The sequence below is a fragment of the Ictidomys tridecemlineatus genome, chromosome 5 (genome assembly GCF_052094955.1).
Source record: "Ictidomys tridecemlineatus isolate mIctTri1 chromosome 5, mIctTri1.hap1, whole genome shotgun sequence".
NCBI classification, from domain to species: domain Eukaryota; kingdom Metazoa; phylum Chordata; class Mammalia; order Rodentia; family Sciuridae; genus Ictidomys; species Ictidomys tridecemlineatus.
The window spans coordinates 93297110-93311422 of NC_135481.1; the positions used below are offsets into that span (position 1 = coordinate 93297110).

The following is a 14313-nucleotide window of genomic DNA, read 5'->3' on the forward strand; positions in this document are numbered from 1 at the left end:
TTTTGCTTAGTCCAAAAGATACTACTGATACCTTATATTTAAAATATTGCCCAATTGAATGTAAAAACAAATAGAAAAGATCAAAGAAACCCTCAGTCACCGATGTTAAAATCTATGTGCAAATCGTCACCTCTCTCTGAGGGATCAGTACCACCTCCAAATAAGCATAAATAATGATTTCAAGGGAATATATGAAATCATAAGCAGTTTGAAGGGGTGGAGGATTTCTTGCTCTCAAGTCCCAAAGACACAGGGGCAAGGGAAGTGGTAGAGGCCCCAAGTAGGCTTTATAGGTGGCCTGGGACCTAAGAGCAAAATAGTTCTTCTTTGAATCCTGGCAGGCAGTGATTTGAAAGGGTATAAAAACACCTTCACACTCATCAGAATGCAGCAAGAGTGGTTTTTATTGCTGTGAATGTAGTTTTATAAAGTTTGGAAAAAGTCCCAAGGTTAAAAATCTGTAGGCCTGGATGATGCTTTGCCCTCTTCCTTATTTGCTTTCTCTCAAAACAGACAGAACTCCAAAGCAGAAAAAAATCCTATTTCTTTTTGTCCCAACTCTAGTCTGGTATCCTAGATACTCAAATTCTTCCAACACCTTCCTTCTCTTCCATGGATACAAGAAAATCAACAAAAGAATAGACAAAGCAGAAGAAACTTTAAGAGAACCTGTGTCCAATGAGAGGAAAGTGAGCAAAACCTTAGATGAGCTTATCCAAGTGTACAGGAACCAACTGATAGGGAGGGTCACTCTTCTGAGGAGGGTCACAGGCAACAACAAAGAATCTGTATTCTTCAGTATCACTGTAGCGACAGTGAGGATACTTCCCTGCAGTGAGTTTGCATTTGGTCATGTTAACAGGCTTTGCACTCTGGTGGCAATTGTTCTGGCCATTCTTGCAAATGATGTGGGGCATATTGCAGGCAACAGCTACATTCTGAAAAGAGTCATGCAGGAAGGTGTTTTCAGGCTTGCAGTGCTGAGTATAATTGTTGACACCACCCATTGCCCTGTTGCATTGGAGAAGACCTGGCTGTATGTGCTGGATTTCAAACCAATGAGCCTTGGTGAGCCTCTCAGGCAAAGCACAAAGTGGGCATACTGTGCTCCATAGTCCCAGCAGCATGAGGAGGAGAGGAAAGCATCCCAGATTTAGTATCATTATCTTTCCTGTGTAAGGAGAGTGAAGATTATGGTAATAGAAGAAGCAATAAGAGCATAATTATTAATAACTATTAATCATTCTTATTTAGATTTTTGTTTTGCCTTTTAAGATTTTATAGCTTTAAAACAAAACAAAACAAAACAAAAAACTTTCACATAAGGTCTCACAATTCTATGAAGACTCTGAAGCCCAAGAGGTGAGCAGCCCTTTCTTAGATTGGCTTTTCTCACTCTTCTCTATGACTTGCATTTATGCATTCAACAACTCGCATGTCAGACATCTGATTTTTTACATCTTCCCTTCTGAGATGTTTACCCTTCATCTATAGCTACTTCCTCCCAGCCATGTTCACAGCCCTGTTCACCTCAGCCCTGAGTTTCCTCCTCTTACCAGGTGTTCGAGCTGAAGTTCCTGCTGAGAACAGAGGCAGTGGTTAATCTCAGGCTCACAGGGTCTTGTCTGCTTCTCTTCTCTCAAGTCTGCCAGAGCTGCATATGTGAGGCAGAAGAAGAAATGGTCTGACCCACAGGAAAGAGAAACTAAACCTAAAACTCCTGCACAGTGAAGATGAGACTAGAGACTTCCAAATCTGTCTTTAAAATAGTGTCTTATTACTGTTTATAGAGGAAGCAAGCCCACTTTTAAAAACAAGATGATTCAAAACTCAGTTTGAGGAACTGATTCCTTTCTGATATGGGTTTAGTACTTCCTTCTTGATTGGAGGTTTCAGTTTTTTGAAGCTCTTTGCTTTCAGTCTTTTAAGAGAAAATATACCATGTAAATCTGATATGATAGCTGCCACATACTTGGTAACATTGTGAATTCCAACAACAGATGTAAATAAATTGTTTATGCATATGTTTACTGGGCCAGATGTCAGGCCTCTCAGATTCAGGGGTTCATGATCTAATAAAAGAGACTGGTGAAGGCTGGGGATGTGGCTCAAGTGGTAGCGCGCACATCACGCATACGTGAGACTCTGGGTTTGATACTCAGTACCACTGAAAAAAAATAAGTGAAATAAAGGCATGCTGTCCATCTACAACTAAAAGATAATTTTTTTTTAAAAAAAGAGACAGGTGAATAGTCAAGTATAGTACAAGTTGATAAGTATAAATAACATTTACAATGTGATGGGGGACATTAAAGGGGATGTGGGGAGAGAGTAGAAGGAAAGGCATCTAAACTGAATTTTGAGGAATAATTAGAAGTTAGGCAAAAAGAGTATCAAGGGAGAAGACTGTGAAAAGGAAAAAAAAATACCCATAAGCATGAAAAAGGACAAATTGAGGATATTTGCCTTTAAATCTGTTCTTTTTCTTTCCACTGGTGCTATATAATACCCTTATTCTGAAGCTCATTATCTCATGAAAGGCTTGTATAAACTTCCTACATGGACTGACTGTAGTGGCACATGCCTGTAATCCCAGCAACTCAGGAGCCTGAGGCAGGAGGATCCCAAGTTCGAGGCCAGCCTGGGCAACTTAGAGAGACTCTGCCTCAAAATAAAAAACTTCAAACCAGGAAATGTAGCTCACTAGTAAAGTGCCTGTTATGGTTTGGATTAGGCCATGTACAAAATAATGCAAGAACATTTAGAGGTGAAACAATTGGTGTTGGGGTCTGATCTCCTGAAGTCATGAAGAGTGCACCCTGAAGAATCTGAACATGGAGTTTCTTTTTATTAGCTGAAGCTTCATAGCAGGACAGCAATAACTCCTCACGATTGGCTAATTCTTGTGGGACATGATGACCCTTCTGATTAAGGAGAAAAATAAGGCACTAACTGTTCTACCTGCTATGTACTTGAAGTCTGTTTCCCGGCATTTTATGCGAACATATCCTGTTTTGTCACTGGGAAAAATGTTTCCTTAGTACTAGCAAACAAGTTAGTGTTTTCAATAATGTTATGCCATAGTTAAGATTTAACCTCACACTACCCTATAAAAGATGTGCTGTGCAAGAACAAAGCGGTCCGCAGCTTTGCAGGCTCCCAGCTTCCCCTAGTAAACAAATTGTCGATTTTAGGACTCAGAGACTTCATGCATAATTGCAGGACCTAATACTCAGCAGTAGTTCATTTGCAGCGGATTAGGTTATGAGAGTCTTAACCTAATCAGTGCATTACTCCTCTGATAGGGATTAACTGAGTGGTGATTGTAGGCAGGTAGGGTGGGTCGTTGATGCGTGCCTTTGGAGTATATATTTAGTGAGCTGAGCTTGGTCTCTGTTTCCCAGTGCCGTGTTTCCAAAAGCTTTCCTCAGCCACACACTCTGCCATGCTGTTCTACTCATCTCATGCCCAGAGCTATGGAGTTGGCCATTTATGCCCTGAGACTTCTGAAACCATGTGTCCCAAATGAAATTTTTCCACCTTTAATTGTTCTTGTCAGGCTTTACGGTCACAGAAGTGAAACAGCTGACTCAAATAGTGCTCCTGGGTGTAAGGTCAGGCACTGGTGACCAAAGGAGGCAGATTAAAAACTGCTGAATGAGGCTTTATTGAGATTCTCTCCCAGGCGAGACCCTCCAGGCCAACAGAGCGGTCCAGGGAATTACCCATGGGCCCAGCTGGACTGGAATTTTTATTGAGCTTAAGGCAGGAAGGGAGGAAAGAAAGGGCTTGGGACAGGAAAGGGAGGTTTTTAGAGTCCCTTGTCCTACTGGGGTTGGTGGGGGGAGCTTGCTGAGATCCAGGATTGGTCAGGAGACCCTGCTGATTGACAGGTGGTTCTGTCAGCACCTGATTGGTGGTTCTGACATGTGGGTTGCCTGGTGGTTTGTTCCTTAGCCACCTCAAACTGACCCAGCACTGGGTTCAATCCCTAGGATCAAATCAAATAAAAATCTTTCTACATGGACTCCCAGCTTCGAGACTTGTTTCCTTCTAATCCACTGTACACATTGCCTCTAGATTAGTTGTCTTTGAGGGTAGTTATAGTAGTACAACCCTCTTGTCCAATGCTTTTCCTGTAGAAAAATATTTATCTACAGGAAAATAAGACTGTTTATGGTTTACCTACAGTGAAGACACAAGGTTACAAGGTTGCAGGACACAAGGTTAATATATAAAAGTTAATTGTTTTATTAAGCACCGGCAATGAACAATTTGAAATTGAAAACACATACCATTTACATTGCAAAAAGAAAAGGGATATACTTAGTTTTAAGTGTAACAAAATAAAAAGATTGATATGAGAAAAATATAAAAATCTGATGAAAGACATCAAAAGAAATAAATAAACATGTAGACATCCCATATTCATGGATAGGAAGAGTCAATATTCTTATGATGGCTGGGGTTGGTGGTGCATGCCTGTAATTGAAGCAGCTTGGGAGGTTGAGGCAGGAAGATCATGAGTTCAAAGCCAGCCTCAGCAAAAACGAGGCGCTAAGCAACTGAGACTTCTGTCTCTAAATAAAATACAAAATAGGGCTGGGATGTGGCTCAATGGTCGAGTGCCCCTGAGTTCAATCCCTGGTACTTACAAGGAAAAAAAAATTCTCATGATGTTACCTCCTCTCAACTCAATCCATACATTAAGCATCATCCCAGTCAGTATCTCAGAAAGTTATCTTGAGGATAATACCAAAGTTACTCTGGAGTTTATCTGAAAAGACAAAGATACAGAATGTCAACACAATGCTGGAAAAGAAGCAAAAAGAAGATTAACAGCACCCAACTTCAAAATACTATACACCTAGAGTACTTAGTCAGCTGTCTGTTACCGTAAAAGCAAAGCAAAACAAGACCAAACCCTGAAATAATCAACTTAGAAAGAGGCCAGTTTTATTTAGGCCCACAGATGCAGAGGTTCTAGTTCATAGTCAGTTGGCCCTCTTGCTTTGACCCTGTGGCAAAGCAGTATATTAAGGTGGAGTGTATGTGTTGGAGTGAACCGCACCCCATGGTGGTTAGGAAGCAAAGAGAAAGAAAGAGGAGAACCTGGGCCCCAATATCTCCTTCAAGGGCATGCTCCTACTGACATAACTTCCTTCCACTGTTCTCACCTCCTAAGGTTTCTACCATCTTCCAACAGTGTCACAGGTAAGGGACCAAGTCTTCAACACATGGACCTTTGGGAGGGTATTCAAGATCCAGACTATAGCAGGCAGTATGGTGTTAGTGAAAGAATAAACAAATAGGGCCATAGACTAGAACAGAGTGGCCAGAAATGGATCACACAGTGAACTGATCTTTGACAGTTCAACTAATGATAGTGGGACAACTAGACATCCACATGCAAAAATAAAAGAAAGAAAAAAAATCTTATAGCTCTAGATCTTATATAACTTATAGGTCTACATTTAAAATCTTTCACAAAAATGAACACAAAATCGTCCATAAACCTAAATATTTTACCTAGAAGATAACATGAGAAAATCTACAGTTTGGTGATGATCTTTTTTAGATGTAAAAAAATCTGTGAAAGAAACAATGGACAAGCTGGACTTCACTAAAATAAAAAAAAATCTGTTCTGTAACAGACACTGTTAAAATAGTGGCAAGACAAGTCAGAAAAAGGTAGAGAATATTTTCATAAAATATATCTGATAAATGAATGTTACACAATGTGTATAAAGAATTATTAAACCCTAACAATAGGAAATTTAATAACAATTTTAAAAATGGGCAAACAAAAAGAACAAAATGAAAAGGACAGACTTTAGGGCATTTGGGTGACAATGTGAATCTGATTTCCTTTTAAGGAGGTTTATGTAAGATGTGCTCTTCTGAACACAAAGGGTCACTCTTCTTTAAAACAGGAAAATTCCTGAATGATGGTGCATGCCTGTATTCCCAGCAACTTGGGAGGCTAAGGCAGAAAAAATGTAAGTAAGACTATTTAGTAAGACTGTCTCAAAATAAAAAGTAGGAAGGTCTGGGAATGTGGCTCAGTGATAAAGTACCCCTGGATCCAATCTTCAGTACCTAAATAAATAAATTTGGAAAATTCCTAGGAGAATTAATGTCAGCTGAATTTATAGGAAGATTAAGTTTGGATAATCTTTCTTTGTGTATCTGCTGTCCAGATGTTTTCAGTTTAAACTAGTTTTTATTCCATCTGGTGGATGCTAATTTCTTCAATATATCATTAGAGAACTGCAAATTGAAACAACAATGAGATATCACCACACACCTATTAGTATGGCTAAAATTCAAAAAAAACTGGACAACATCAAATATTGATGAAGATGAAGAGAAGCAGGAATATTCATTTACTGCGGGTGAAAATCTAGTTTCAGGGTCATATTTTGGGGTGTATATTCTGATATCCTACAAGAGGGAATCCAGTTAGCCTGCTTGAATCTCATGACCTTTGCTTTGGTTCAGTAGAGGAAAACTGGAAATCTTGATGGATAGTTCTAGCAATATTACACACAAAAGAGGAAGAATAGTTTCCTAAGGAAAATAAATATGCAGTCATCCAAAAGAGGGTAGATGCTGGGAAATCCAAAGTAATAGTACCAAGCTATTATACTAATCATTCTTTTTTTTTTTTAAGTTGACATGTTCCATATTTATTACACAAGTGCCATTGGGCTGTGTGGCTGTGAGCACTCAGCTGTGAGTGGGCTGAGTGCTAGAGGAAGGTCCCTGGACACTGTGTGAACCTCACATGCCTACGTCTTCTTGAGGACACACTGCTGGGGTCAAGTGTCACCCTTGGGCACACCCAGTGAGGGCCAGTTTGCCAGGCCCCTGGAGGACCATGTCCCCAGCTTAGGGAGCTCCCCCTCCTCTCCCTCTCCGAGCATTCGGTTCCATCCACAGCCCAGCTGATGTTCTGGCAGTCACTTCCCAAGTGTGCAGAGGCCTGGGGGAAGACCACCTGTGGCTGCTGCAGCCATATCCTTCCCCAAAAAACAGTGGCTTGGTGGTGGCTTCAACAACCTGCATTTGCCTTGTTTATTCACAATGCCTTCCCTTCCCCAGTCCAGGAACTTTGCTAATGACCCAGAAGCAGAGGCCACTACCTGCCAGCATTACCGCAGCCCAAGGGCTGCCACCTGCCAAGGAGAAACTGCAGCTTCAACCCCCTCAGTGACTTGCCATGTTATCTCAAGCCAGGGGTGGCAATATACTAATTATTCTTGACTCCATTCTCCTTCTACACTGTTTGAATCACCATCTATCTGCTAATCCTTTAATCAAAACATTTACAGAGGGGCTGGAGATATAACTCAGTAGTAGAGCACTCATCTAGCAGGCATGAGGTCCTGGGTTGAATCCCCACTACCACCAAACCAAAAATATTTATAGAGTTTCTTTCTTCTTCTTCCTCCTGTCCTCCCTGTGCCTTCCCCCTCCTTCTTTTTTATTTTTATTTTTTGGTCCTAGAGATTGAACCCAGGGCCTCCTGCAAGCACTCCACCAGTGAACTACATCCTCACCCATTTTTATTTTTTTATTTTGAAACAGGTCTTCCTAAACGGCTTAGGGCCTCTGTAAATTGCCCAGGACCTTGCCATTCTGGGATTATAGTGTGTGCCACCAAACTCAGCTGAACTGATTTCTTTTTTAAAAACAATAAACACAGGAGAATCTCTCAAAGCATAAATAAATTACCCTTTTGTAAGGGAAATTTACTCTTAACAAAGAAAATCTCCACTTCTACTGGTGTCTTCCTCTCTGTACCAGAAAGAGAAGGATGTCTATGAACCACAACAAGCTCTTCTCAATGGGAAGCAGCATAGCAGGTTTTTTCCTCATTTACCATTCTTTTCTTGCATATCTTGCCTCTTCACCACCTTCTTTCTTTGTCTTAGGTGAAAAGGAAATAGTAGGTGTTAGGAAGTGAGTCAGCTACGAGCTAGGAGCAGGTGTTGGGGTGCAGCGGAGCGTCGGAGGGGAGAAACCACACAAGAGACTCACTTCATGCAATCGCAGGGGGGAAGTTTATTGAGGATCCTGTTCCAGCGCGCTGGGACTCTGTGCCCACTCAAGAAGGGAGAGCGGCTCAGAGCCCAGAGCGGAGGTCAGGTGGAGCTTAAGTACACTTTTTGGAGAGGGTGGGGGGCTTTGCATACATCAGAACAAATCATCTTAAGGCGCGGGAAAATTGAACAACAATTCTGAAACATGATTAGTACATACATTGGCGGGAACAATTTAGGCAGAGATGATTGGTCATTTCTAAGTGGGGTACACATTTAAACTGATTGGTTCTGGGGCCTAGATGCGTAAGTGCCATGCTACCTAGAGCCCTTAGCTATTAAACAACCAGGGAATCAATGGAGACATTTACTAGGCATTTCCCTCATTGTTCTAACAACTACAGGGATTACAGGTTTTGGGGGTAGCAGAGGGACTCTAACAATACTAGTCTTTTACTTTTTAACCCAATCCCTGCACTTTGGGAACTTTAGGATGCCTGGTCTTTTACACTTTAACTCAGGCTCTGTGGCTTAGAATCAGCTTGGAAATTTTACCTTTACACAGGGAAAGGACTAGGAAGGGCAACTGAAACCCACAGGGAGCCTCATTGCCTTAGAAAGCCCTGAAGTGATGAGGGCTCTTGTCACTCTTCTCTCTGAGAGAACCTATTCTTGCCCTCAAGGATGTCCCTCTTTCCTTTCTTCCATCTCCCTTCCCTTCTAACAATCATTGCTCTTCTTTTACTAAGTCTCATGTCTTGAGCAAGAACACAAGAATCCAGGTTGGGGGTCTCTGTGACTGCTGCTGCCTAGGGCTCTGCTGCTGCTGGCTGGTCTCCTCTGCAACAGTAGACATTAAGGGGAGTTCCCCTCTGCCCTCTGGGTTTCCACAATTGAATCTGCTGAAATAAACTGATAATAGATTCATAATAAGGGAGAAGTTTATTTGTATGAGGTGCATGGAGAACCACACAAAACAGTGATAACAGGAAGGACTTTACAGCTCTCAGTATTCAACTAAAGCTCAGAAGGCAGATTAGCAGGGGAAACGTGCCGCAGTCTGGCTGGGCACAAAATCACGAGCCACCATACACCTTGTAGATTCAAACAACTCTTTATTCCCGAACTCACACCGGCACTCTACACACATTCTGGGCAAATCCAAGTTCTGAGCAAAATCCAGTACTCCCCCAGGCTCTTATCTTCAGGATATGCCCTATTCGCAGCAGGGTACACCTTAAACCTGGAACCGCCCTAAACCCAAGGCCCTAAATCCAAGGAGCGGGATACTCCCTAAAACCTGATCCGCCCTAAACCCGGATCCGCCCTGGTCCTTGAGCAAGGTCACCTTATTCAAGCATACATGCAATGTCACTGCAAATGACCTGGGTCCAAAGGCAAGCCCATTCATTCCTACTTGGCAATGGCCCTCAGCAGAAATGAGTTTTACTTTGTGGATAATGGAGGATAACAACTTCTTTCTCAAATCTCCAATTTCAGGGGTTGAGGGGTACAGAAATTTATAAGAGAGGATTCATCTCAGGGATGCAAGGATACTTCCACATATGGAAATCAATAAATGTAATTCATCACATAAAATTACTTAAAGACAAGAACCATATATTTATCTCAATAGATGCAGAAAAAGCATTTGACAAAATACAGCATCCATCTATGTTTAAAATACTAGAAAAAAAATAGGAATAGAAAGAACACTGTGAGCCAGGGGTGGTGGTACACACCTGTAACCCCAGTGGCTCGGGAGGCTAAAGGCAAGAGGATAGTGAGTTCAAAGCCAGCCTCAGCAATGCAAAGCACTAAGCAACTCAGTGAGACCCTGTCTCTAAAATAAAAATACAAAAATAGGGCTGGGGATGTGGCTCAGTGGTTGAGTGCCCCTGAGTTCAATCCCTGTTACCATTCCACCCCCGGCCTCGACAAAAAAACAAAGAACATTGTGAAAGCTATATATAACAAACACAAGGCCAACATCATTGGAAATAGAGAAAAACTGAAAGCTTTCCTTCTGAAAACAGGGATAAGACACAAATGCCCACTTTCACCTTTTCACTTTCTATTCAGCATAATCCTTGAAACTCCAGCCAGAGCCATTAGGCAAAAGAAAGAAATTAAAGGGATGTGAACAGGAAAAGAAGAGTTTAAGCTATCTCTGTTGTTGTTTTTTTTTGTTTGTTTGTTTGTTTATTTTTTTGTGGTGCTAAGGATTGAACCCCAGGGCCTTATGCATGCAAGGCAAGCACTCTACCACCTGAGGTATATCCCCAGAAACTCAAACTATCTCTGTTTGCCAATAACATGATCCTATATTTAGAAGACCCCCAAAAACTCCACCATAAAACTTCTAGAACTCATAAATGAATTCAGCAAAATAGCAGGATACAAAATTAACACACATCAATCAATTGTGTTCTTATACTCTGATGATGAATCATCTGAAAAGAAATTAGGACAATCATCCCATTCATAATAGCCTCAAAAAAAAAATACCCACACCCCCCGCCCCCCCCCCACAAAAAAAAACACCCAAAAAACACTTGGGAATCAATCTAACAAAAGAGGCAATTACCTCTACAATGAAAACTACAGAACACTAAAGAAATAAATTGAACTTAGAAGATTAAAAGACCTCCCATGTTCTTGGATAAACAGAATTAATATTGCCAAAATTACTACTAAAAGCACTATATAGACTCAGTGCAATTTCCATTAAAATTTCAATGACATTCTTCATAGAAATAGAAAAAACAGTCATGAAATTCATTAGGAAAAATAAGAGGCCCAGAATACCAAAGCAATCCTTAGTGAGAAAAGTGAAGCAGGAGGCATCACAATACAGAACTTAAATTATACTACAGAGCTATAGTAACAAAATCAGCATTGTATTGGCACCAAACAGGCATGAAGACCAATGGAATAGAATAGAAGTCACAGAGACAAACCCACATAAGTACAATTATCTCATACTAGACAAAGATGCCAAAAACACACATTGGAGGAAAAATAGCCTCTTCAACAAATGGTACTGGGAAAACTGGAAATCCATATGCAGTAGAATAAAATTAGACCCCTATCTCTCATCCTGCACAAAACTGTACTCAAAGTGGATCAAGGACCTAGGAATTAAACCAGAGATACTGTGCCTACTAGAAGAAAATGTAGGCCTAACACTCTGTCATGTCAGTTTAGGAACTGACTTCAAAAAGACTCCTAAAGCACAAGAAGTAAAATTTTAAAAATCAGCAAATGGGATGTCATCAAACTAAAAAGCTTCTTCACAGCAAAAGAAACAATCAAGAGTGTGAAGAGACAGCCTACAGAATGGGACAAAATCTTTGCCACCTGCACCTCAGATAGGGCATTAATTTCCTGGATATACAAAGAACTGAAAAAACTTTAATACCCAAAACAAACAAACAGCCCAATTAATAAATAAGCAAAGAAACTAAACAGACACTTCTCAAAAGAAGAAATACCAATGGTCAACAAATATATGAAAAATGTTCAACATCTCTAGCAATTAGAGAAAAGCTAATTAAAACTACACTGAGATTTCATCTCACTCCAGTCAGAATAGCAATTATCAAGAATACAAAAAAGCAATAAATGTTGGTGAGGATGTGGGAAAGGACACACTCATACATTGTTGGTGGGACTGCAAATTGGTGCAACCACTCTGGAGAGCAGTATGGAGATTCCTCAAAAAACTAGGAATGGGACCACCATTTGACCCAGTTTTCCTATTCCTTGGTAGATACCCAAAGGGGTTAAAATCAGTATACTACAGTGATGCAGCCACATAAATGTTTATAGCAGTAAATTTCACAATAGCTAAGCTATGGAGACATCCTAGGTGTCCTTCAACAAATAAATGGATAAAGAAAATGTGGTAAGTAAACACAATGGTGTATTGCTCAACCATAAAGAAGAATGACTTCATGACACTTGCCTTTTGACACTTGGATCTGGAAAGTATCATGCTAAGTGAAATAAGCCAATACCAAAAAACCAAAGGTCAAATGTTTTCTCTGATATGTACAAGCTAATCCACAATAAGGGAAGCGGGAGGAGTGGAAGAATAGAAGTTCACTGGATTAGACAAAAGGGAATGAAGGGAAGGTAGGGGGTAAGAAAAGGAAAGTCAGTGGAATGAATCTGACATAACTTTCCTGTGTACATATATGAATATACAACAGTGAACTTCACTTTCGTGTATATCCACAAGAATGGAGCCCTAATTAGCAAAAGAATATTCTACTCTTGTATAATTATATCAAAATGGAATCTACTGTCATGTATAACTGAAAAGAATCAATTAAAAAAATAAGAATAAAGGAGGCACAGTGGGACTAAAGTTAGGAAATGTGGATTTAGCTCAACTAAGAAACAAGTCACATTCTCTGTTTCCCAGGCATCCACTAGGGTCAGGAGGCTGCCCCTCAGCCTCCATTCTCACTATAAAGAAGTTCAGGAGCTAAAATAATTTGGAGGCTTTAACTTCAGAGGGGTTCTGTTTCAACATGAGACTCAAAGAAGGTCCAGATGTTTGAAGTGTAAAAAGCATTTCTGTCTACAGGAGGGAATAAAGGTTTGGGATTCTGGGTGGTAGGGGGGAATGATGATAGTTTACAAAGAGAATTAAAGGAAATAAATACATGGCAAATAGGAGAGTTTGCTCTGTGCATGAAGTTTCTCAGGTAACAGGCTTCAGAAAAATAGATGATTGCTTGCAACAAAGTCTTTCTGGATGAGATTTCAGATCTTCAGTCTTATTTTCCAAAAATAAATATTTTTTGTTTAATGAGATTGCAGAGAAGGAGTTCATGATAATTGCATTCAGGAGGAACTTCCAATTCAGACAAGGGAACTTTAGCCCCCTCTGAGTTATTCATCCCTGATCCCACCTCCATGTGTATATGAGATGCACATGTTAATAAACTTTCATTTGTTTTTCTGTTGTTAATGTGATTTCTGTTATATGGACCTCCAGCAAGAACCTAGAAGGAAAATATTTTTTCCTCTTCTATAATATATTAAGAAGAGCATTTACCATGTGGGGAAAAAAACAAATAAACTAATATTCCCCATATGTAAATTGATCTTGAAGGACTCTGGTTTAAAACTAATCTCTTGTTATTTTGGTTAATATAGATTATCATTCACCAGGTATCATCTCATCCCCAGATTCACTGAAAAATTTCAAGGTTCAGGAATTGCCCTACAAACATGATGACCCATCTAGATATACTGGTCGCTGACTGACACCAGAGTTATAGGATGGTGTGCAGTTACCTAATTAAAAAGATTGATACCTTGGTCTTTTCTCTGATTGTTTCAGATTCAGAATCATGTAACATTGCAGGAGACTAGAGAACTTAAGGTATTTGAATGCTTAGTATTTATCCTGCCCATACCCCTCCTATATGAAGGGAACATTCTTCTTACCCTGTATCTCTCTCCCTAATTTACAAATAGAATTCTTATAACACTCTACCTGCTTGCACCCTCAACATTTTCTTCTCCTATTTATTTCCTTATAACAACATTTAAGTCTAAAATCTCATTCTCAATTGAAAAACTTGACATTTTGAAGTCTTCAAACTTCCACTTAATTTATTTCCCCGCTGAATGAAAATGTTTATTATCAGGCAAACTCACTTATACTATTATCTTCTACTTAATGTGGAATGTTATCAGGAAATAAAATGCCTTAACCCATCTACAATGAATTGGCCTTCTTAGGAATGTTCTTAATAAATAAGTCCAGTGGGGGTGTCTCAGTCTGGTTGATGGAGGAGGGGTACTGTTTGATCTGAGGTTCATAGCTTCTGTTGTGTTCACAGCTTACTATGCTTTGCATATTAGAAATCCCCCTCTTCTAGTCAGGGAGAGCAGATGACTAAAGTCTCATGTTTTATCCAAAGAATGAGGAAATAAAAAGTCAATTTTCCTTGGAGTACCTACTGTGAGCCAGGAGCCATGTGACTATCAGTCAGCTCTGCCTGTGCCACTCATTTGGGTGGATCTAAGGATGCTACCACAACAATGCTTAGGTCATGGCTTGCCTTCAGCTAAGCACATACAAACACGTTTATATACCCAGATACATAAACATATTCCATACATTTAGGCACACACAACCTGTGTACAATACAATCACATCTACTCATACACCGTAGTAAGTGCAGCCACACTGCTCATACTAGTGACATAATACAAACTGCATGCATAAATATGCTCATCATACACA

The 14313-nt window shown here is 40.1% G+C and overlaps 1 protein-coding gene across 1 annotated transcript; it reads right to left on the reverse strand.

Moving 5' to 3' along the window:
- Window positions 1–386: 386 nt before the first annotated feature.
- On the reverse strand, window positions 387–1780 carry Rnase6 (ribonuclease A family member 6). Its single transcript, XM_021720900.3, has 2 exons — window positions 1557–1780; window positions 387–1171 (listed from the first exon to the last, which is right to left on the reverse strand). The coding sequence occupies exon 2, from the start codon at window positions 1161–1163 to the stop codon at window positions 702–704; it is 462 nt and encodes a 153-aa protein (XP_021576575.1). The 5' UTR covers window positions 1164–1171; window positions 1557–1780; the 3' UTR covers window positions 387–701.
- Between the last annotated feature and the right edge of the window lie 12533 nt (window positions 1781–14313).